At 37.5% G+C, this 23136-nt stretch overlaps 3 protein-coding genes across 5 annotated transcripts; 2 read left to right on the top strand and 1 right to left on the bottom strand.

Moving 5' to 3' along the window:
• Positions 1-451: 451 nt before the first annotated feature.
• On the bottom strand, positions 452-4877 carry LOC134301009 (1-phosphatidylinositol phosphodiesterase-like). 2 transcript variants are annotated; one of them, XM_062985520.1, is made up of 3 exons: positions 4788-4877; positions 1777-1839; positions 452-1553 (listed from the first exon to the last, which is right to left on the bottom strand). In XM_062985520.1, the coding sequence occupies exons 2-3, from the start codon at positions 1824-1826 to the stop codon at positions 683-685; spliced, it is 921 nt and encodes a 306-aa protein (XP_062841590.1). In that variant the 5' UTR covers positions 1827-1839; positions 4788-4877; the 3' UTR covers positions 452-682. The 2 variants fall into 2 exon arrangements, with proteins under 2 accessions (XP_062841590.1, XP_062841591.1); XM_062985521.1 differs by lacking the exon at positions 4788-4877 and adding an exon at positions 2295-2331.
• On the top strand, positions 4847-16615 carry ubqln4 (ubiquilin 4). 2 transcript variants are annotated; one of them, XM_062985517.1, is made up of 11 exons: positions 4847-4993; positions 7225-7376; positions 7510-7667; positions 10936-11198; positions 12250-12408; positions 12594-12831; positions 13030-13169; positions 13285-13368; positions 14074-14189; positions 14370-14541; positions 15114-16615. In XM_062985517.1, exons 1-11 carry the CDS (start codon positions 4847-4849, stop codon positions 15264-15266), a joined length of 1782 nt encoding a protein of 593 aa, XP_062841587.1. In that variant the 3' UTR covers positions 15267-16615. The 2 variants fall into 2 exon arrangements, with proteins under 2 accessions (XP_062841587.1, XP_062841588.1); XM_062985518.1 differs by lacking the exon at positions 4847-4993 and adding an exon at positions 5486-5504.
• A 1398-nt stretch (positions 16616-18013) lies between these two features.
• On the top strand, positions 18014-21634 carry lamtor2 (late endosomal/lysosomal adaptor, MAPK and MTOR activator 2). Its single transcript, XM_062985492.1, has 4 exons — positions 18014-18171; positions 19789-19951; positions 20186-20275; positions 20370-21634. Exons 1-4 carry the CDS (start codon positions 18104-18106, stop codon positions 20424-20426), a joined length of 378 nt encoding a protein of 125 aa, XP_062841562.1. The 5' UTR covers positions 18014-18103; the 3' UTR covers positions 20427-21634.
• The last annotated feature ends 1502 nt before the right edge of the window (positions 21635-23136 follow it).

Here is a 23136-nt window from a genome sequence, read left to right as displayed (position 1 = left end):
CTAACATCAGTGTCTGACCCACAAATGCACTTCTGGAAGATAGGTCAAAAATTCCCATATACACACTCCTAAACCTTGTGGAAAGCCTTTCCAGAAGAATTAAAGCTGTTATTCGCAGACGAGCGAATACTTTTGGCAATATAGTGTATGTGAGCGAATGAGTAAATGAGTAAAAGTCAGATTCACAAGGTGCTTTGCGTCTAACTAAATAGCAGAGTTTGTAGCTATTTATTAATGTCTGATAGATTGTACATGCATTTTTAAAGCATTATAAGCTTTTATTTTTGAATGGAGTTTTTATAATTGTGTTTTATTAATATTTGTATCCTTTGTTTTTATTAATTACACTATCACACTATCACTGTCACATATCAAATATCACTTCTCACACACACTTCCCTAGTTTTATAAACAGGTTTACACGGTTCCTGGAGAAATCACAACATTGAAGGATCAGCAAAACTCATTTTATTGCAATTAGCTTAAAATGTGATACATTAAAATTAATCAGTGTGCAAACAATTTGTTGTCTCCGTATCCCCAACGATTAATACAATGTTATTCAACATGTGTAAAAACAATACACATATTTTGCTTGCATTTTAATACAGAAATCAAAGTATGATTGCATCACCCTAAAATGAGCATTTCTACCATTCTTGATGATTATAACTTGAGGAGTTTAAACACATTTGAGGGTATTAAACTTAATGACTGTCTGTATGAGGTCTAAGCCTGGAAAGTCCATGGCTATAACCCCAAAGCAGGGAACAGGCTTCTGTGCCAACATTGTGTTTAGATAATCATACAGCCACGGGTCAATCTGTTCTGCCACCCTCTTTGGTGTTAGAAACATGCCCAAAAAGGTACCAATACCTGTGCCACTAGAATAGGTCAAAACAAGTGAATCCCAAGGACACATTGTCATGGCCTGGTTGAGGTGCTCATGGATTTCATTTTCCTTGTCTTTAATGTGATCAACCTTATAGTCTCCCTTGGTGTCCGTTTCTACAAGTGGCACACCAAGACTGAAGCTGTCTTTCTGTACAAACACAATCTTGCCTCTTACTTGTTTTATGGCTGGTGTGGTGGACTTTACCCAGAAGCTGCTATCATTCTTAATTAGCTTTTCTACTAGTTCCTGTACTTTGCTCTTATCTATCAAATCTGGTTTGACACGGACAAGAACGACTTCGCTCGGATATTCAGACAGAAAGTTTTTGATCGTGTCAATAGCTTTGCTAAAAGTTGAGTGCTGGTAAACAATCCCATGCATGAGGTACAGTTCGTTTCCCCAAGCAAACACTCGGAGGTCCAGGTAGCGGATGCCAGCCCTTAGCTGGTCGTCTAGACTCCAGACCTGGCATTCAGCAGCAGGCCCTCCATCAAGTGCCATGGTATCGTGAGTGCCAGGGAGGGTAATACCAGAGAGGATCGTGTTATCAGGCAGTTCCTTCATCCAGTCGATCTTGTAGGACTCAGGAAGCTGAAGCTTCTGTTCATCATTAAATGCCTGATTTTGACTCTGGCCATTGATGTTTCCATGAAGAAACCTGGGGCACAAATAGAACTTCAGGTGATTTGACCTCTCTGAAACTAGGTTACATTATCATTATCATTATTCTGTGCTCCCTTGTACTTGCCTTTCTACATCATTATCATTAATGCAAACTGCTTTGTCAATAAACATGCATGAAAGAGTTGGTAAGGCAAATGTAAAAAGCAAGATAAAGCACAATAATGGGCTGCATAATGTGTAATGTATTTTATACTTACATAATGAGTAATAACAATCCAAACATTTGTTTAACTTTTGTTTTCTGCATCACCGCCTATAACCTGTGGTAAAAATGTAGAATTCAAGAATATCATTAAAATGATGACTTACACACTTATACATTATAATACATTATAAGTACATTATAAATATAAATACACACATACGTATACATATTTGTACATTATCAATTCACACACACACACACACACACGTGTATTTTATATATATAAAATCCAATAGTTAAAATACACTTGTAGGTGACATGTCTTGGCTGCCTAAAAGTCCATGTGCAATGTGCAACTCACTTTTTAACAGCTTCTAATAGGCTACAGTTAGTAATTGTACATTCACAAAGTTTATCTGTTTAGTAGGTGTAGCTTATAAAATAATAAATGAATGTAGGCATCAGATATGTGCTTGGTGAATATATAAAGTAGCATTTATTTCAGCATTTGTGATAATGTTAACATTTTTAATAAATTCTAAACTTAGTGGTGAGAGAAAAAGTACTTACCTGGTTTGTCAACCCAGTCGGTTTCAGAGAGGAAGGTTAAATGTGTGCAAGATTCAAAACAGTTCTCACTTAAATACTATGTTCCAGAAGCAAAACACCTGAGAGTCTTTTGTTAAGGCTTGATTGTTTAATGACGTGTTTAGATTAGAAAAAAGTCAAACACTGATAAAGGTTTTAGACAGTTTAAGTGGTGAATTCTCACAGATGTGTTTCCTACAAGAGTTTAACAGTGACTCCTCTAGAAGGTCACAACATAACCCAGACAAAAGTCTCAATGTCACTGGAACACATGAAATATGAACTCAGCATTAATGATCAGCATTAATGATCCCATCATTAAGAAGGCAGGTAAAATGATATTCATTAAAGACTTGAAATTTCTTGTCTCACATCTGCCATGTCTGTATGTAGGCGCATGACTGGCCGATCGCACCACTGGGTATTCAAACTCTGATTCCAGCAGTAGTGGGCTAGCTCAATTTATCCCTGCGTCACCCGAGCTTCCTCATGTTATTGCCATTGCTTGTTGACTCATTTACACTGAACACTTTGTCCTGGTTAGGGTCATACCCATACCCACCTGGACCTATTGGACACAAGACATATACAATATCAGCTGGTGGCAATTTAAGGCAGCCAATCCACTTTTTGCATGTTGATGGGAAGTTCTGAGGAAAACAGAGTACCTGGAGAAAATACAAAACTCAGAAAACATAACAGTGACCCAATGTAAGGAATGAACACCCATATCAGCCAATGTGGTGTGGCACCCACTTTACCATATGATGTTATTGTACACATTTTAAGGCTTTGATGTTGTATTACATAGTCTTGCCAGTAAATGTTTTGTTAATTGATAAAAGCATGTTGAGACTGTCTGTATTCTTTTGTTAAGGCTTGATTGTTTAATGATGTGTTTAGATTAGAAAAAGGGCCAGACACTGATAAAAGTTTTAGACAGGAAGTGGTGAATTCTCACAGATGTGTTTACTCCGAGAGTTTAACAGTGACTCCTCTAGAAGGTCACAACATAACCCAGACAAAAATGTCAATGTCACTGGAACACATTAAATGTTAACTAGGCATTAATGATCCCATGTAATTAAGGCAGGTAAAATAATATTCATTAAAGACTTAAATTTCTTGTCTCACATCTGCCATGTCTGTATGTAGACGCATGACTGGCCGATAGCACCACTGGCTATTCAATCTCTGATCCCAGCAGTAGTGGGCTAGCGCAATTTACCCCTAGGTCACCCGAGCTTCCTCATGTTATTGCCATTGCTTTGTCCTGGTCAGGGTCATACCCATACCCACCCAGACCTATTGGGTACAATACATATACAATATCAGCTGGTGGCAATTTATTGCAGATAATCAATTTTTTGCATGATGATGGAAAGGTGTGAGGAAAACAGATTACCTGGAGAAAATACAAAAACTGTCCTGGTCAGGGACAATACCCACCCGGACCTATTGGGTGCAATACATATACAATATCAGCTGGTGGCAATTTATTGCAGATAATCAATTTTTTGCATGATGATGGAAAGGTGTGAGGAAAACAGATTACCTGGAGAAAATACAAAAACTGTCCTGGTCAGGGACATACCCACCCGGACCTATTGGGTGCAATACATATACAATATCAGCTGGTGGCAATTTATTGCAGATAATCAATTTTTTGCATGATGATGGAAAGGTGTGAGGAAAACAGATTACCTGGAGAAAATACAAAAACTGTCCTGGTCAGGGACAATACCCACCCGGACCTATTGGGTGCAATACATATACAATATCAGCTGGTGGCAATTTAAGGCAGCCAATCCAATGTCTGCCTGTTGATGGAAAGGTGTGAGGAAACCAGAGTCACGTTGTATAATTTTATTTGAAATCCTCCCGCCCGTGCCGGTTCGTGAAATGATTTCTTATATAAAACCGGTCCATGGTGCAAAAAACATTGGGGACCGCCGTCATATAATGTTACTGTACACATTTTACATTTACGGCATTTAGCAGACGCTCTTATCCAGAGCGACTTACAGGAGTGCTTCCATAGTAAACATCACCTTACTCTAGTCTAAGTAAACAACAGTCCAAGAACACAAATCTGCTCAAACCTGTTAGAACCAAAGTGTTTGTTTGTTTTGTTTTTTGTTTGTTTTTTGTTTAAATGAAAAAGTAATGAATAAGAGTGTTAGTAAGTAAGTAAGTACAAGTCAGCTTAAGTGCTTAGTAAGCAGTACCTAGCGGTTAAGGTACTGGACTAGTAATCGAAAGGTCGCTGGTTCAAACCCCTCCACTGCCAGGTTGACACTGTTGGGCCCTTGAGCAAGGCCCTTCACCCTCAATTGCTTAGTCAATATACTGTCACAGTACTGTAAAGTCGCTTTGGATAAAAGCTGAAGATGTAACTGAGTAGTGGCCCCGTGTCGGACCGGGGCGCTGTTGTAATCAGACCTGTAAAACACACACACACACACACACACTCACACTTCTTGTTCTGATTGCTCTCGGTCTGGTGATGTAATGAAGTAGAAGAGGAGTAAAAAATGGCGGAGAACAGTGGCACAGATCCTGCCGTGGACCCGAAACCTGAGGAAAATGCTGCCGCCAGCGGGACCATCATTATGGTCACTGTTAAAACACCTAAAGATAAGGAGGAAATAGCGATCTCTGAGGATGCGTCTGTTGCACAGGTACGCCTGATTTATTCTGGATGATTGGAGTAGCTGTCGGTCAGTCAGCTGCTCCTCCGTGAATGGCCGCTTTAGCCAAAAGCTAGCTAAGCTCAGGTTAGCCTGCTAGCTAATTTACGACGACAGCACATAGAACTGTTGTTTTTATGTGTAAGGACATGATACCTCACTTTTGAGTGAAGATTTATGTACATTACTGTTTTGTGAATCTCTCTCCGTGTGTGAAGTTTTTATAGGTTTGATATAATTTCAGGAATCTTCACAGAGAGAAACTAACTTGGCATGACGCTGTGAGTTTAGACCAGACCGGCTATGGCGGCAACGGGAAGCTTCTGCGGCCGAATCCCAAATTGCGTCCTAGTGTATATGTAGTGCACTAGCTAGGATGTATAAACCTCTGTGTTTTACTATACGTAGTGTCATTGTTTAGGTAATAGGACGCTATTTGGAATCGAACCTTGAATTGCTGGCTATATAGGCAGGCGATCCTTGCTCAGCATTTTGGTGTTAGGTACATACGTAGATATGTAAAATATAATAATACTACTACTAATAATAATAATCGATATTTCACAAGGATGTCATTTATTATGTATATAAACAATAGCTGTTTTTCTATTTTATTTTATTACTTTAAGTTGACTAGTATCTGTACATTGCTAGCCAGCTAATGTTGGCTGACAATGTTCTAGCCCTGTTCTAACTTGTCAGTTGTTTTTCTAAAAGGTTTTAAACTTCTCTTGTAATCTGGGAGAAATCAGTTAGTTAAACTTGAATAAGGTTTTTCCACAATACTTTTATGACTTTTATTCAACGTTATTTTTTTACACATTACAGAGTGGCTGTGAGGAGGTGTGATAATTATACAGATCAATATAAACACTACAGGTTTTATTACTGTGTAACTGATCTCTTACCTGTAGTTTATTTTTTTATAAGATTATTGTTTTAAAAATAATTAATGGTAAACAAAGAACGGTTTAAATCTATGACGTAGTAGCCAATTTCAATAGAACACCATAAATAGAAAATCCAACTACATACATCTGAATGTGGTTTACAAATAAATCTCACTGATGATTATATAATTATTTTTATCCACACTGGTACGTACCAATGTGGAATTATTGTATAATCACTAGTAAACAAGTTCTTTAAATAAATCAGATACTATACAGTGTCTTATAAAATTCATCTAAAGAAAATGCTGTTTAACTTTGTATTTGGAATAGAATGCGGGCGGCGCGGTGGCTTTCTTGGGTAGCACTCTCGCCTTACAGCAAGAAGGTCCTGGGTTTGATCGATCTCCAGGCGGGGTGGTCCTGGTGGAGTTTGCATGTTCCCCCTGTGTCTGTGTGGGTTTCCTCCGGGAGCTCCGGTTTCCTCCCACAGTCCAAACATGTGCAAGTGAGGTGAATTGGAGATGCAAAATTGTCCATGACTGTGGTTGACATTAAACTTGTTGAATAAACTGATGAATCTTGTGTAACCAGGAACTACCTGTCCTGTCATGAATATAACCAAAGTGTGTAAAACATGACATTCAAATACTACTAATAAAATAGAATAGAACGGCTTTATTTGTCATATATACATATACAGACGTACAGTACAACGGAATTCTTTCTTTTATAAAATACAAAACCAAATAACAAGTGAAAAAACAGGGGGTTACCCTAATTAACTGCAATCATTCAGACAGATGTTAATTACTGATATAATTATGCACTCACCAGGATGCAGTAATTACCCCCAACCCCCAGTTCTTAGTTTTATCATTTAGGTTGGACATTGGACGTTTAAGATTTGGTCATATTTTGCTAATGTTTTATTGGGCTATACACTACAGTCCTCTGAAATGTATTACACATTGTACATTAATTTTTTTTTAATTGCACATTAGAAAATACAGTCTATACAATTTATATTTTTACCTAGTTTCTGTTGACATATTAATAAAGCTACAATTTAGAATGTTCTAAAAATGGGAAAACACACTTTCTTAATTAATTTATTTTTTATTCCCTTTTTCCCTTTTCACAAATATTTGTTAAGATGATTGAAAAATCTATAAAATATTTAATAAAAAAAGTTCACTTTGCCAAAAGTTACCAATATTATATTTGTTCCTCTAAAATGCAGCCAGCACAGATTATGACACTAATACATTAGATGATGATGGTTGATTTTTATTTATTTATTTTTTTAAAATGATTCTTCCCTCTCCACAGTTCAAAGAAGAAATCTCGAAAAGGTTCAAGGCAAAGCAGGACCAGTTAGTTCTCATTTTTGCCGGGAAAATCCTTAAAGATGGGGACATGCTGACGCAGCACGGCATAAAGGATGGCCTTACTGTTCACCTGGTTATCAAAACTGCACAAAAGTAAGATGTCTATAATACACTGCATCATTTAAACGGTGGTGTTGCCTTTTCTGCTGTTGCATTGGTGCCAGGCCTTGTGAAATGTATCTGTCATTTGGCTGACTAATTTATTGTATCGTTTCTTTCTTTTTAGACCCACTGGTGGCAGTCCGACAGATTCGTCTAGCTCTGGTGCGCCGCAGGGCAGCAGTGGCAATGCAGGCACTGCTAACGCTAACCCAGCTGGCAACCTGGGCACGTCGCAGGGCAGCGGGACATCGCCAGCCCCCTCACAGCCAGGCAACTTATTTAGTAAGTACTGTGTTGCTGCAAGAAAATGCATTTAACACTTACATTCTGTGTAGGCATTCTGAGAAATGTATGCTGTAGAGACATGCCAGATCATTTACAGGAGAGTTTTTGTTTTCATTTTTAACTCGCTGGGAATTTTTTGGCATGGTGCCTTATTTTCTTCAGAGCTGCTGTAAAACAAGACCTTACAGACAGTACGTTCGTTTGTAATGAAATGCACAGCTCACAAACTGAGTTAAATGAACGAAAAGAAATGAACTTTGTGGAAACATACGTATTGCAAAATACAAACAGTGCATCAGTGCCAACAGCAGTAACTCAGACTGTGCAGATTACAAAACAGACATGGTCATTCTGAATCGGCGTTAGAAAGTCTCCCTCACTGTAGTGGTTCCAAAGTGCATAGTACATGTACACAGGTTTATGGACCTGTTCAAAGTGTGTTCTGGAGAATGACTGCTTGTGTAACTCGCTGCTTTAGTTTGAGTCTGAAGTGTTTTACATAGCGTAGTCTTTAAGCAGGTTGGGTAAAGAAGTCAAGACAGTAACAGATTAAAAAACATTGGCTGGTCTGATGAATTTCAATTTCTACTAGCACAGAAATATGGTAGTGTCAGAATCTGGTGCAGACTTCATAAATCAAGACGCAACCTCCTTTGTGTTAAGAGTTTAGATCGGTGGTGGTGTCATGCTGTCAGAGGTGCTTCCTTTGTACATTTCTTTCTGGCATTTAAACATTGTTGAAATGGCACTTCCAGCGTGATTATGCAAGACGTCACAAAGCACAGGCATCTTCAACTGGTGTCATGGATATAACCTCAGTCAGCAGATTTAAAATTTCTGAAACTGGAGTCTTACTGCATAAATTTGCAGCTGACAGATTTGAAGCAGTTACATGATGCAATCATGTCACCATGGGCCAAAGTCTCAAAGGAATATTTCCAACTCCTTGTGGAATCCATGGTGCAAAGAACTGAGGCTTTTTGTGACCAAGATTTTCAGTACAATTAATAAAACTTGTTCATAGGTTTGTTAGAAAAAGAATAGCCATGTTCTAATCATTTCAATTTCCTCACATACCGAAATGTATTTATGAGCTAAAAATTGAGAAAAAAAAAAAATGCATTAATTCATTATAAGAAAGTTGTCATACAACAACCACCAGCACACACTGCTTTATTTTAAAATATGTGTGTATTGTTTGTTAGGATTTTAATGGCATGTTTTACACTTCGGTTACATTCATGACAGGAACGGTAGTTACTCATTACACAAGGTTCATCAGTTCACAAGGTTATATCAAACACAGTCGTGGACGATTTTGTATCTTCAATTCACCTCACTTGCATGTCTTTGGACTGTGGGAGGAAACCGGAGCACCCGGAGTAAACCCACGCAGACACGGGGAGAACATGCAAACTCCACACAGAAAGGACCCGGACCGCCCCACCTGGGGATCGAACCCAGGACCTTCTTGCTGTGAGGCGACAGTGCTACTCACTTAGCCACCGTGCCGCCCAAAATATGTGTGTACATATTATGTTGTGCACATGCTGCATTCAGTAAAAAAGTCGTGATAAATGTTGTCGTCTCTGCTAGACATATGGTCAGAACTAAAAAAAAAAAAAGTTAGTTTTAGAGATATTAAAGAAAAAGATTGTCCTTCTTTTTAGGTATGTATTTGTTGATCTAAAATGATTATTGATGCTGCTTTGGTTGTACCAGAAAGTAGATGGGTTCCGCAAAGGTTTTACAACATTTAGTATCAACCTATCAAGCTATTAGGCACATCATATATTACAATGACGGACATGTATGTGTTTACATTATATAAAATACTAGAGATGGACCGATCGGGGTTTTTGGCACCGATTCCGATCTCCGATCTCCTTTCAGGGACATCGGCCGATAGCCGATTCCGATCGGGGGGGGGATTAGCAGTAAATAAACTTAAAAAGAGCCTCACAGTAAAGATAAACCGGAGCTGCGCGTGTGTGTGTGTGTGTTTGTGCCTTTAGAAGATACGCTTTGTTCACAGTATCGCTATAAGTGATTCATTGATTCATGAGTTGATTCGTTTTTATGTGAAGCGTAAGTTTCTCTTCTCAGTTATCTCTCCGTGTTTACTGTTATTAATTAAATGTCGTGGTTTTAAATAAACACCAGCTACTACAGAATATTTTGTGTGACTCTCTTACATTAAAAAGCTTTATTAAAAAGCTTAATTAAACTGCTATTACCACAGATCTGTAACCGAGTCAGACTCGTTCCGTCTAAGGAGCTAAAAGTTCAGCAGATGATCCTGAACTAACGAATTTGGTAATGAATAAACTTTTGCCTCGGATTGGCTCTGTAACGTCTTCTGTTCTCATCTACATCACAAGTAAGAACCGCTTACGATTTACCAAAGTGAACCAGGAGTTTATATAACGTGCTGATAGAATCGACTCAGATGTGACCGGGTTGAATTATCTTTTTAAAGTAAATATTACAATCAGCAAAATTACATCGTAAGAGCTTTCACGATGGTTTCTGTACGATGGTTGATGAATGGTGATGTGATGGTTGGTGCTTCGTAGCTCAAAGTCTGGATCGATCCACTGAGCTGTTAACTTAACGTGATCTTTATATATCACACGATCGGATCGGCTACTTTTAGGAAATATCGCCGATCGCCGATAGCATATTTTGATTAAAAATCGGCCGATACCGATTCGTAGCCGCTCGATCGTCCCATCTCTATAAAATACATTTAAGATTTGCAGTTCAGGGTACCAAGAAGTGCTAAGATAAAACCATAAGCGCTTGCCGGTCTGCTGCAATAAGCTAGCTTATTTTCATATTGTGTAATCGGATAAAGCTGTTTTTTTTTGTTATCCAAAGATTACTTGTTACATTATCCATTTACCATACCATAACGGCTGTGTGTAGCAAAGCAAAAACTGACATGTGCCATCATGCCCTGTCCATGTAAAACATCTTATTTACTTCAGCTGCTTACAAATGTGCTAAATGGACTGGCTAGTCCATAAACTCACTTCACACAAGCACTCACTTTTTTGGTTTATTCTGAAATGTTTTTGATGATGCTCTTGTTCAAGTTCATGCTAGATGTGTGAATCCTCTTCTGAATTTCTGATGGCTGAATTGTATTTGTTTTTTGAAATCATATAAGTAAGGTTTGTTTCTATTCAAAGATAATGGACCTTCTTTGTAACGTTTTGCCTATTAACCTGTTGTGCTAATGTGTTTGTCCCTGTGTCCTCAGCTGGATTTGGTGACCTGTCCAGTCTGGCCAACATGGGCATGGGTTCATCCAACTTTATGGATCTCCAGCAGCAGATGCAGAGGCAGCTCATGTCCAACCCCGAGATGCTGTCCCAGATCATGGAAAACCCTCTAGTTCAAAACATGATGTCCAACCCAGACCTGATGAGGCAGATGATCATGGCCAATCCACAGATGCAGCAGCTGATGGAGCGCAACCCGGAAATTTCACACATGCTTAATAATCCTGAACTAATGAGACAGGTAACTAAAGGGACGAGAGCTGATGCTTTATTAAAGGAAAATTTGGGCCAAAACTAATATTTGCAATGTTCCACCTACCCGTATGCAAATGTCCAGTGCTTCCTCCTTTAGTTTTTCCTGAATGAAGCCATGAAGTCATGGATAGTCTCAAATGTATTTCATGAATACATACTATTGGCCGTGTAATGTTTGTAAAATTCTTTATATATGGACACAACTCCTAGTTATTGAGTTTTGGTGTTTTATGAAAAGAAATTGTATGTTTTTTAAACCTCCAACAGTTTGGCGAAGTACCTTTCCTTATAAATAAAAATGGTTTGGTTAGTTTAGTGTGAAAAAGACTTCAGTAGCCCTGACCTCCACCTTTTTTAAGACTTTTAAGACAAATCCTCTTGACTAAATGGGCAAAAATATCAATAGAGACACTCCAGGCTAAAAATGCCTGTGGTTTTGAAGTAGTTTGTGTGTGATCATTTTGTAAAAGTAATAATTTGGTTATCTGTACAAATTTGCATATGTTTACATTAAGATAAATTTATATTATATAATTTTAATATCTATTTTTTATGCTGTTGTCATTAAACCATGTCTTATGGACATCATTTACTGTCATGCTGAAACAAGAACTGTTGCCTCAAAATTAGAAGTATATTATTTTGTTAATAAAATGAATTATATATACCTGTTGGCAATGGCTTTGGTAAAAACACCTAGATTTAATAACTGGAAGGAGTTCATATGTAGTAAATAAACACTGGTCCTTTTAAGTTTTGTAATTTGTGCCAAATATATTAGTTATATATGTGCATGGTTATAGTATGAAAGTGGCACAAAGCCTCAAGTACAAAAATGAATTGCTTCAAAATGTTACAGAAAGCTTCTATTTTATACACAGGTTAATCATGGGAAAGTTTGGACATTGTATAGAATGCAATTAAGAAATCATATATTCTTCTTTGCATTGCATTTTACATAACGAGTTATCTTTTCTGCATTGAAGAATAATTGTTCTAAAGAAAAGAACTTACTGAAAATGTGCATTGTCATTTAGACAATGGAGTTGGCAAGGAACCCAGCCATGATGCAAGAGATGATGCGTAATCAGGACCGGGCGCTCAGCAACCTGGAGAGCATCCCCGGAGGATACAACGCTTTAAGAAGGATGTATACAGACATTCAGGAGCCCATGTTTAGTGCTGCACGTGAGCAGGTATGGAGTACTTCATAACGTGTTGTTTACTCTTTGTAGTGCTACATACTGAAATTACCTTCTAATAGTGGTAATTTGCATTATTAAAACCTTTTAGACTAGGTTTACATATTTATTTATTTATATATGATTTTTATGATTACAAGTAAAAATGGTTTATATCTGGTTTTCACTACTTTGTGCAGTTTGGAAACAATCCCTTCTCAGCCTTGGGTGGAAATGCAGAGAATTCAGGGGCTCAGCCTTCCAGGACAGAAAACCGAGAGCCACTACCCAATCCCTGGGGATCTACTGAGACAAGTTCCTCTGGGACTGGGACTGGCACTGGCACTGGCACCGGCACCTCCAGCAGTTCTAGCACAAGCTCCACCGCCCCCAGTGTGTCTAACCCCCTAGGCATCAACGCTGCCAGCTTGGGCTCTGGTACTACCCACCGTCATCTTTGATTGTTTAAACTGTATTGTTAACTGGTAGAATGTTGATGTGCTTGAATCTGTGGTCGTAGTAGTTTCTTGTTTGAAGTGAAAGTGTGATTACATTAAATATCACCTTGTTTGATGCACTTGACATGAATTTTAGTTTTTTATTCCTTTAACTTTTGCTTTGGTGTCTTTTATGTAGGCATGTTCAACAGCCCGGGCATGCAGAGCCTGATGCAGCAGATATCGGAAAATCCACAGCTTATGCAGAACATGCTTTCTGCTCCCTACATGCGCAGTATGATGCAGTCCCTGGCCCAGAATCCTGATGTTGCCTCACAGGTTGTGTGTCTTTGTCTCTTTAGACAGAGTTTGATTAAAAGGTTAATCTTGCTCATATTAAATATACACTGGCAGTTATTTACTGTTGGTCGCTTCTCTGATTTGTTCTCCTCAGGTGTTAATGAACAACCCTCTGTTTGCTGGAAACCCCCAGCTACAGGAGCAGATGAGGCACCAGTTGCCGGTATTTTTACAGCAGGTAGGCTCTGGGGATACTTGTAATTGTGTCAATTGTATATGAAAGTATTATAATATTGTGTACTTGTTGTGTAGTATCTTCCTGAACATTTCTGTATGCTTTTTAGTACTGTGTGTGTATGTCCCTTTGAACTTGACTTTCTTTTATTGATTCTACTTTGATTTCGGATTCTGACTATAGTTACAGTTATATTAAGTAAATAAAACTATATAGTGATCCAAATCAAGGTTTCAGTACTAAAAGTCTACTTGTGCTATCTCAGCCCCTTTTATACTTAAAACCCACATAAGTACCAGGTTAGCTTTACCAGTAATGAGACAGCTTGAATCAATTACAAATGCTGCCTTCAACCATTTTAGACTATTATTAATTATTGCATGTATTGTTTAACTACCACACATAACAGAGACCTGGAGGAATTAAAATGAGTTCATCTTTTAGAAATGTTTATTTTGGTTCTCTCTAATGTGTTCCAAAGCACTGGAGTACTTTTTACTCATGGGTAACACTGCACCAGTTAGCTTCAGTGCCAATCACAGTATTCATATTTTAAGTGTATGCCTAGGCTGGCTTATGAAAAACTTTAAATCTCATTTGTTTTGAAAAAGCCACGCACTGTGGGGATACTTTAAAATCCAACATACCGAATATGGATGAAAAAAAATTTTAAACAATAAGTGATTTCCCCACTTTTCTTTCTACCAGATGCAGAACCCTGAAGCTCTCTCTGTAATGACGAACCCACGCGCCATGCAAGCCCTTATGCAGATCCAGCAGGGTCTGCAAACCCTTCAGTCTGAAGCTCCAGGACTCATGCCCAGGTATACATCCTAATAGCCCTACATTTTTAAGCCCCATTTTATTACATCATATACTGTGCAGTGTGGAAATTCCTAGAGCACACATCCTTATTTAATCGACTCCTATTTCACAACTCATCACAAAGAGTAAAATTTTTGGTATTGCATCAACATTTTTTCCTTCATTGTCATCTGCTTCAGTTTGAGTCCAGGTGGGCTTCCTGCCGGGGTTCCCACAGGAGTCAATGTGACGCCTGAAAATGTGCCTCCCCCCACCTCTGGACAAAGCTCCACCCCTGCTGCTGACACCAACTCCACCCAGCAGCAGCTCATGCAGCAGATGTTACAAATGTTTGCTGGAGGAAGCGCATCGGTGGGATTTCAGTTTTGATTGTGAACTATAATATGACTGTGATCATGAATACAATTTAGACAATGTTCGATTTTAATCAAATCATAATAATTATTTGTGGATGTAGAAAATTATACTTTACCATACTAAAATAGCTGGAAAACAAAATAGCTGCTATTTTGTGAGTAGTGCTGATTAGCTGTTTGCCTTTCACAATTCTTTTCTTACTTTTGTTAGCTTTCCAATCAGCCTTAGAGGTTATAGAAATTTGTGAATTAAATCATGGCATTGGATTAAAAAAAAAAAAAAACCTTTTTAATTAGGTACATGCAGCAGTTCTCCACCCATGTTCAGTACTGGCCACAATATGTCATTTTTGTTCATATTGTGCAACCCCACAATTCATTATAATTCTTAATGTGTCATTGTGTAAGCATGGCGTAAATAACTAAACTAAACCTGATATTTTTATAGTTTATAGTGTCTTTTTATTTTATAAGAATTAGTGTTTTATTAAAACGATAAAGAGGATTTATTTGATGTATTTGGGGCAAGTATAAAGGTTTAATTTTTTTCCTACTGTTACTTATTAGACCCAGACCCCGGAGGTGCGTTTCCAGCAGCAGCTGGAGCAACTGAGTGCGATGGGCTTTATCAACAGAGAAGCTAACCTGCAGGCCCTCATTGCCACGGGAGGAGACATCAATGCTGCCATCGAAAGACTGCTCGGCTCTCAGCCTTCCTAATCACAACGCCTAAACATACCTAGAGACAAGTCATGAATACTGTCCCTCATCACCTGATATCTGACAAATAGACTGGGTTCCAGTTAAACACTTTAATGTGGTTGATCTAAAAGTCATAGTAAATTGAGGTTTCCAAATTAGTTAGACCAGAAAAAACAGATCTCAAAGTTATGACGACATGCTAACTTCCCCCATTCATTACTGACTGCATCCCTTAATACTGTGGGACAATACTGTGAACCAAGTGTAGGTTCTTCATTCCTAGTAATTGACACATACTCACTTACGGCACTACTTCATGGTTTTTGGGGAGTAGAAAAGCTTAAGTGTGACTTCCTATGGCAAAGCAACCCTTCGTCTTTCTAGAAGATGGTTGGTTTGCTTCATGTTTTTGGTCTTCTCAAACTTGCCTGACTAAACCAGTATTTATTGCAGACACCTAGAGATTACCTTTTACTTCCTTATCGCCACTTCATGATTCACAGTGCTTTAAGACTTCCTTATTCCTCATTTGACAATGTTAAAATCCAATAGAGGAAGATGTTGGAATTCATGTGTAAGCATTATAAGAACCTCATGCAGATGATCACTTACTCTTCAGCTATTTAGAAGATAATGGAATTTGAAAGATTCAAGACAGTCATCTGTTTAGTCTTTCTTGCCTTTCAGCAGCAGTGTGAATGGATTTGGTAAAGCTTGTGGTTATGGGATAAGGTTGTAACAAGGCATCAATAAAAACTTTTCAGCTTACAAGCCATGTTGAATGCAGACACCATTTGTTTTTACTAAATCTTTTATGCTTTGACATAGAAGTACTCGATGTGTAAAGATTTTTTTTTTGTGTGCTGGATACACCAACTAAAAGTTGATCTGGTAAACCTGGTAACAGCACGAAAGTGATGCTAGCTTATTTGTGCATCACAGTGCTAACCAACAGTCTAATGAAACAGTTTTGATGTGAATTAAAATGTATTCATTCAAAATGTATTTTTGCTTTTTGCTGCACATCCTAATCCACTATTTAATCTCTGATCTGTATGAATTACATTATTACATTGCAATAATTTGATTCAAACTTGGGTCAGTATGTTTTTTCAACTCTTTTTTTAAATTTTTACTCTTAGGTCAGCATGAAAAATGACACTACATTGAATAAATAGTTTAGCTAAAAAGTAACAAAAGAGTGACATTTTTATTCCCAATCCACAGATATAGGCCATTGAAGATATGTTTGGTGTCCGGTTGTTGACTAAGATTATTAACTAGTTCTGTAAGTGTAGTATTAAATAAATAAATTCTCTTTAACAAATGTGCAGTGATTAAAGTTAGTGACGAAGATTCAATTTTAAGATTGCTTTTACTTTTGTCCATCTTTATTAAATGTATTCTAGTTCATTTATTTCCTGTTCTTTTTCTGTAAATCATCTGGCACACCTACCATTTTTTAGAGGGGTGTTTTTTTTTCATACAACAACTGAGAACATTAATGTTGGTGGTATAAAACGTTCTACAGTATCATTTTTTTTTTTTTTGTATTAATGACTACCTGGAGCAGCTGTCTTGAGCCAAGGTTCTGAGAGGAAATTCGTCTGGACATTCATATATAATTGAAAAGCCACCAAAAACAGGCCTAGCATAAGAGACCACTATTTCTTGCGCTTTGTAATGGGTGCTGTCAAATAAGCCCTCTTAACAAATGACCAGCTATAATAATCACAATAATATATATATACAGTATATATAGCTATATAATCACAAACAAGTATGGTCATGCTAAATTATAGTATTTTATAGTATAGGAAATTATGTTTGTACACCACCAAATTCAGGTGGGCAGTCCAGGTCCTTTCTGGTTTCCTCCCACAGTCCCAAGACGTGCAAGTGAGGGTAATTGGAGATATAAAATTGTCCATGACTGTTTGATATTTAATTTGTGAACTGATGAATCTTGTGTTATGAGTACCATTTCTGTCACGAATGTAACCAAAGAGCATAAAACATAACGTTAAAATCCCGATAAATATTAAATAATAACACCACCAAACTGCCAAATCAGACATACAACACTAACAAAATTTAAACAGTTTTCACATTTAATAAAAGCTAAGATTACTAATATAACATTGCTGTTGAATATTACAATGCACCATTTGTTTTAAAAAGAAAAACATAAATTAAGCCAGTAATTTTTAATATAACTTTACTTTAAAGGAAGAGAGGCATTCTTAGTTGTAGAGGCCGTCTCACTGCTGCAGTCTGGGTTCGATTCCCGGTCAGGGAACTTCTGTTGGACAGTGGTAGCCTAGTGGGTAGAGCTTTGGGCTATCAACTGACAGGCTGAGACTTCAAACCCTAGCTCTGCCTTGCAGCCGGTGTTGGGCCCTTAAACAAGGCCCTTAACCATCTCTGCTCCAGTGGTGCTGTAAAATGGCTGACCAGCTTACAAACAAGCTTGGATATGCGAAGCAAGAATTTCGTTATACTGTACACCTGTATATGTATATATGACAAATAAAGGCGGTATATTATATTTTATTATAGTCTACGTAGAATTTTAAGTAGAATATATTGCTGGTGCTATTTTAAGGATACTGATGTGTTCATAGTGAGGTGTGGATCCACAATTTATGTAAAGAAAATGTAAATATAACGAGCAAAGATAATTTATTAGTTTTTACAGCTACTGTAGTTTTGAGATTGTAAAAACTACAATTCCCATTTTGTTTGAGACGCTTCCGGATGTTGGTGTCAGCTGATGTCTTAGCGTTAGCTACAAAAATAGCAAACATTTGGAGCAGTTTTAGCATTTATTTAAATAAAAACTCACAAGAATTATCATGTTACGTCCAAAAGCATTAACACAGGTTCTCAGTCAGGCAAACACAAACGGAGTACAGAGCACATTGTGAGTATGGTTTACTTATACTACTATAAACGTTTTGGCTAGATTGCTAACAAGTTAGCCATTCGGCTAAATGGCAGTTTAAATATCCACAGTTCAGTTAGTTTAATCGTCTTTTTGTTTTCTTAACCTGGTTAGAATTAACTTAATTAAGTGTAATTATGTGCACTTTTACGTGTTATGTACTGTATTTTTCAAACCCGTTATAATAAGTTCAGAAAACCTAAACGCAAGATATTAATAAAATATTACAGTCACAGTGTTTGTGTTAGTGTAAAATAACATCCAAAATAGCCACACTAAGTTTGCCAACTTATTTTAACTGATTTTAACCAATAACGGACAAGTTTATAGTTAAAATATAAAACACAGTACAAGAGTTTCATATCAGCAATCCACACATGCTTAATTTGTTAATAAACAGCGTGGCATTCATGTAGAACAGTTGGATAAACACCATGCAGAACTAGCTCAGTATTCAGAATGTATAATTTAATTTATGTTTATTTTTAAGAGCTAATTAAACACGTTAATCAAAAAATAGAGATGCAGTCATTCTGACTTTATCAGTGTAGGAATAGTAAGCCTGTAGGGAAGAGTTCAGCTACTGGGATGTAATGCACAATATTCAAATTATTTTGTTAAAAATTTACTTAAGATCTGCCTGTGCAGCGATTAATTGATTTATTTATTAGGATTTTAACGTCTTGTTTACACACTTTTGGTTACATTCATGACAGAAACGTTAGTCACTGGTTACACAATATTCATCAGTTCACAAGTTTAATGTGTAGCACTGTCGCCTCACAGCAAGAAGGTCCTGGGTTCGATCCCCAGGTGGGGCGGTCCGGGTCCTTTCTGTGTGGAGTTTGCATGTTCTCCTCGTGTCTGCACAGGTTTACTCCGGGTGCTCCCACAGTCCAAAGACATGCAAGTGAGGTGAATTGGAGATACAAAATTGTCCATGACTGTTTGATATAACCTTGTGAACTGATGAACCTTGTGTGATGAGTAACTACCGTTCCTGTCATAAATGTAACCAAAGTGTAAAACATGATGTTAAAATCCTAATAAACAAACAAACCTTACTTGCATGTTTTTTGACTGTGGGAGGAAACCGGAGCTCCCGGAGGAAACCTGCACAGACGTGGGGAGAACATGCAAACTCCACACAGAAAGGACCTGGGCCGCCCCACCTGAGGATCGAATCCAGGTCCTTCTTGCTGTGAGGCGACCCACAGAGCCACCGTGCCACCTTTGCAGCGATCAACAGCCAAAATCCATAATCCATTTGTTGTTCATTATTCAAATAATATAAATGCATAATAAAGTTTTTCTGTTAGGGTTCGAATCTCTAATTATTTCTGTAAACCGAGCCGGTGCTGTGCCCTGAGGGTGGGTGAGGGTGCATTTCAAATCAGCACTCATTCTCTCTTTGAATAGATCTGTTGCTTTTCTTTCAATCACAATCAAGAGTTAGCTGTTGGAAATAAATTTAAATTACATTTCTAACAGACATCATTAATCAAAGAATGCTTCTTTGTTGGTTATTGGTGACAAATCTGTGTGTTCATCTAACCAAATATATTTTTCTGATTTTGTTTCCCCTTGTTCGTTTAGATTGCTAAATAATGAAGGTTCACTCCTGGCATATTCAGGTTATGGAGACACAGATGCTCGAGTAACTGCAGCAATTGCAAGCAACATTTGGGCTGCCTATGACAAAAATGGACACCAGGCTTTCAATGAAGACAAACTGAAATTTATTTTAATGGACTGCATGGTAAGAGTGGAAGTTTGCCTGGCAGATACATTTTTCAAATGTCACACTTTTTCATAAATAGATCCAATAATAGTTACTGATTCACAACAAAAGTGGGTTTCAGCATTGCCTCCACCTTGAGAAATAATGCAATACCATTTGCAATAAAATGTAAATCCATGCATTTTTACTGTGCTTCAACACTGAGACCATAATAGCTTAAGACAAAAACAAACAAAATTGCTGTGATTACAGGAAGGCAGAGTGGCTATTACTCGGGTCGCAAACTTATTGCTGTGCATGTACGCAAAGGAGACTGTGGGGTTTGGGATGCTTAAAGCCAAGGTAAGAGGCTATGTGTAAATGTTTTACTTTAATCTGTTAATGACAGCAAGTTTAAATTCAGCTAAAACCTTTTCCTGTGTGTTTTTCCCCCCAGGCTGAGGCTCTAGTGGACTATCTCCAGGAACCATTAACACAAGTGGCAGCATCATAGAAATCTCATTTAAAATAGCTTTGTTCCTGTGATTGTTGGCTCATATTTTGTCAATTTATTTCAGGTTTTATTTATTTGATTTCTTTCCCTTTATATGCTCATAACTAATTAAAGCGCTAGAAAATCTTCAAGAAGTTTAGCGCCATCTGATTTCCACCTTTTTGGATGCTAAAAGAAGCTGTAAGGGGAAGAAGATTTTCATGTGATGATGTGAAAGCAGCGCTGCATCAGTGGCTATGCGCTCAACCAGAAACATGTTTTGCTGATGGCATTAAAAAGTTGGTACAATGCTGGGAAAAATGCATCGGAAGGTGACGATGTAGAAAAGTGATGTCATTTGTTATTCTGAATGAATAGAGTTAAAAAAAAAAGTGCGGAAACATCTTGAAGAACCCTCATAGTATGTACAGTGGGTGAGAGAAGTATTGAACCACTTTTATTTTTGTTATTTAATATACCCTATGTGCATATGAATGTATTTTGATGATTACAAAAGCAATCACCTTAAACATTTGTTAATTCAACGAATGTAGAAATTTGCAGGTGGACAATTCCTAGAACTACAAGATGCTTTCAGATTTATGACAAGGAATGTGAATTAGTAGCCAGCAGTCATTTAAAAACGGCATAGTTTAGTAGGTCAGTTAAAAAAGCTCAGTTATGCACAGATAAAATCATTTAGATAAGAACATGACCGATCAGATTACTGAAAAATAGAAATTGTTGTAAATAGTTCAGCCTGTCGTGTTTGAAGAAATAATTGTTGTGCATGTAATCCTATAAACACCAAACCCACTGTGAAAGGTGGAGATGAGAGAATTCTGATATAGGGCTGTTTTTGTATATTGTACTGCATCGTTACACATCATCAACAGAAACATGAAGGGGGTAAATTTACAGAGACATGTTAAAAAATAATTTTATGTCATCCTGCAAGAAACTAAATCTGGACGTTTTTTTTACAAGACAACCCCAAACATACAAACAATCCAAGGTCCAAATAATCCAAAGTTTGTTTCTAAAAAATATTAAAGGTAAATAAATGCATTAAATGTATATAAAATTACAAAACAAGTGGTGGAATACTTTTTAAACTCCCACCAGAACTCACATCTAATGTTTTCTGTGTTTGTGTTTCAAAACTAATGACTTTATGACCAATAACAAGATTCAATATTTGTTAAAACAAATAAATCAGCTTTTTTGTACATGACCGTGTTGCTTCTGTTTTTGCATTTAAATTTGTTTCCAAACAGCACATATCCATTTACTCACATTATTTGCTTGTGGTTAACAGGAAATAAATGTGGATACATGCATTACATCACTAAGTGACAAACAATTTCACAAGACTTAATGTCTTAACAGTAAGTTTTTACTTCTCAAAATTGGTGTTTGTGTCAAGCTTTTACTATTAAACCAAAACCCCTCAGATAAAGTTATCCTTGCATCACACAAATTGCTGTACCATTATCATGTCAGTGTCACTGCTGTGCTGTGGTGCTGCTCAGTGGTATAATGAAACCCAGGTTTGTAAACATTTAAGTTACTTTTATTCTTCAGATTTACATTTTTATGATTGTCAGTGAAGTAGCATTTAATGTGGTTTTTGCACAACAGTAAGGTCCTGTGGACCTGGGTTTAAACCTATAGCACTCTCGCTGTCTGTGCAGAGCTTGGTATATTCACACTGTCTCTGGAGGTTTTATCCAGATGCCCAGTTTTTTAAGATATGGGGTTTTAAACATTGATACAAAGGCTAGAATTCTATGTAATCAGAATTCAAATATGACCGGAAAGTAAATATTCATACAATGAGAAAAAGTATGTCTCTAAAGTATTGGATTTTAGCAAGATTTTAGAATAGGTTTGTAGGAATTTGTGCTCATTCAGTCAAAAGAGCGATTGTGATGTCAGGCACTAATGTTGGCCAAAACCTGGCTGGCAATCAGTATTCTAATTCATCAGGTTGAGGTAAGGGCTCTGTTCATGCCACTGTAGGTCTTTCACATCATATTCATCATACCATGTCTGAATGCCATAGCCTAGTGGTTAAGGCACAGGACTAGTAATCCAAAGGTTGCTGGTTCAAGCCACACCACTACTAGGTTGCTGCTGTTGGGCCCTTGAGCAAGGCCCTTAACCCTCAGTTGCTCAGACTGTATACTGTAATGTAAGTCACTTTGGATAAAGGCGTATGCTGAAAATGTAAATGTAAATGAATGGACTTCACTTCAGGGAACAGTTTTCCCCAACCTGTTGCCACAGAATTGAAATATATAAATTGAATAAAATAGTATTTATTTATTTATACAACTGTTAATGTGTTATCTTATGTGCCTAAAACACATCAGATTTATTGAGGTCTGCATAGTACACTGGAAAACATGACACTAAAATAGTACTGCAACTTAGTATCAGAGTAACTTGTATTTTGGCATTTATTTCAGTAATTAGATTATAGTGACAGATGTAGGCAACCATGCCATAGCCTTCCTGTTTTAAAAACCAGATCATGGATTGGTTCTCCCAGAAAAGCAGGCGGTGTTAGAAACACCCTGTGTCATCATTGGCCGAGCAGGTGTAGCAATGGAGACAGTTTCGTATGACTGCACCTGTGCTCACCCTACCGGTTTAACCTGCTTATGGTTCAGTCACACCCCATCTCCAACCCCTGAGCGAGTCCACTTCAGCGGAAATGCCAAGCTAA

Source organism: Trichomycterus rosablanca, chromosome 23 (assembly GCF_030014385.1).
Source record: "Trichomycterus rosablanca isolate fTriRos1 chromosome 23, fTriRos1.hap1, whole genome shotgun sequence".
NCBI classification, from domain to species: domain Eukaryota; kingdom Metazoa; phylum Chordata; class Actinopteri; order Siluriformes; family Trichomycteridae; genus Trichomycterus; species Trichomycterus rosablanca.
This window is presented reverse-complemented; position numbering and strand designations above follow the sequence as displayed.

Excerpts from the sequence above, each read along its gene's own strand:
- ubqln4 (XM_062985517.1), top strand. The coding sequence starts at position 4,847 with ATGGCGGAGAACAGTGGCACAGATCCTGCCGTGGACCCGAAACCTGAG. Across the intron at positions 4,994-7,224 it reads AGGATGCGTCTGTTGCACAG|TTCAAAGAAGAAATCTCGAA; the intron begins GTACGCCTGATT and ends CCCTCTCCACAG. Across the intron at positions 14,542-15,113 it reads TTGCTGGAGGAAGCGCATCG|ACCCAGACCCCGGAGGTGCG; the intron begins GTGGGATTTCAG and ends GTTACTTATTAG.
- lamtor2 (XM_062985492.1), top strand. The coding sequence starts at position 18,104 with ATGTTACGTCCAAAAGCATTAACACAGGTTCTCAGTCAGGCAAACACA. Across the intron at positions 18,172-19,788 it reads AACGGAGTACAGAGCACATT|ATTGCTAAATAATGAAGGTT; the intron begins GTGAGTATGGTT and ends TTGTTCGTTTAG. Across the intron at positions 20,276-20,369 it reads TTGGGATGCTTAAAGCCAAG|GCTGAGGCTCTAGTGGACTA; the intron begins GTAAGAGGCTAT and ends TTTTCCCCCCAG.
- LOC134301009 (XM_062985520.1), bottom strand. The coding sequence starts at position 1,826 with ATGCAGAAAACAAAAGTTAAACAAATGTTTGGATTGTTATTACTCATT. Across the intron at positions 1,554-1,776 it reads GGATTGTTATTACTCATTAT|GTTTCTTCATGGAAACATCA; the intron begins GTAAGTATAAAA and ends TTTGTGCCCCAG.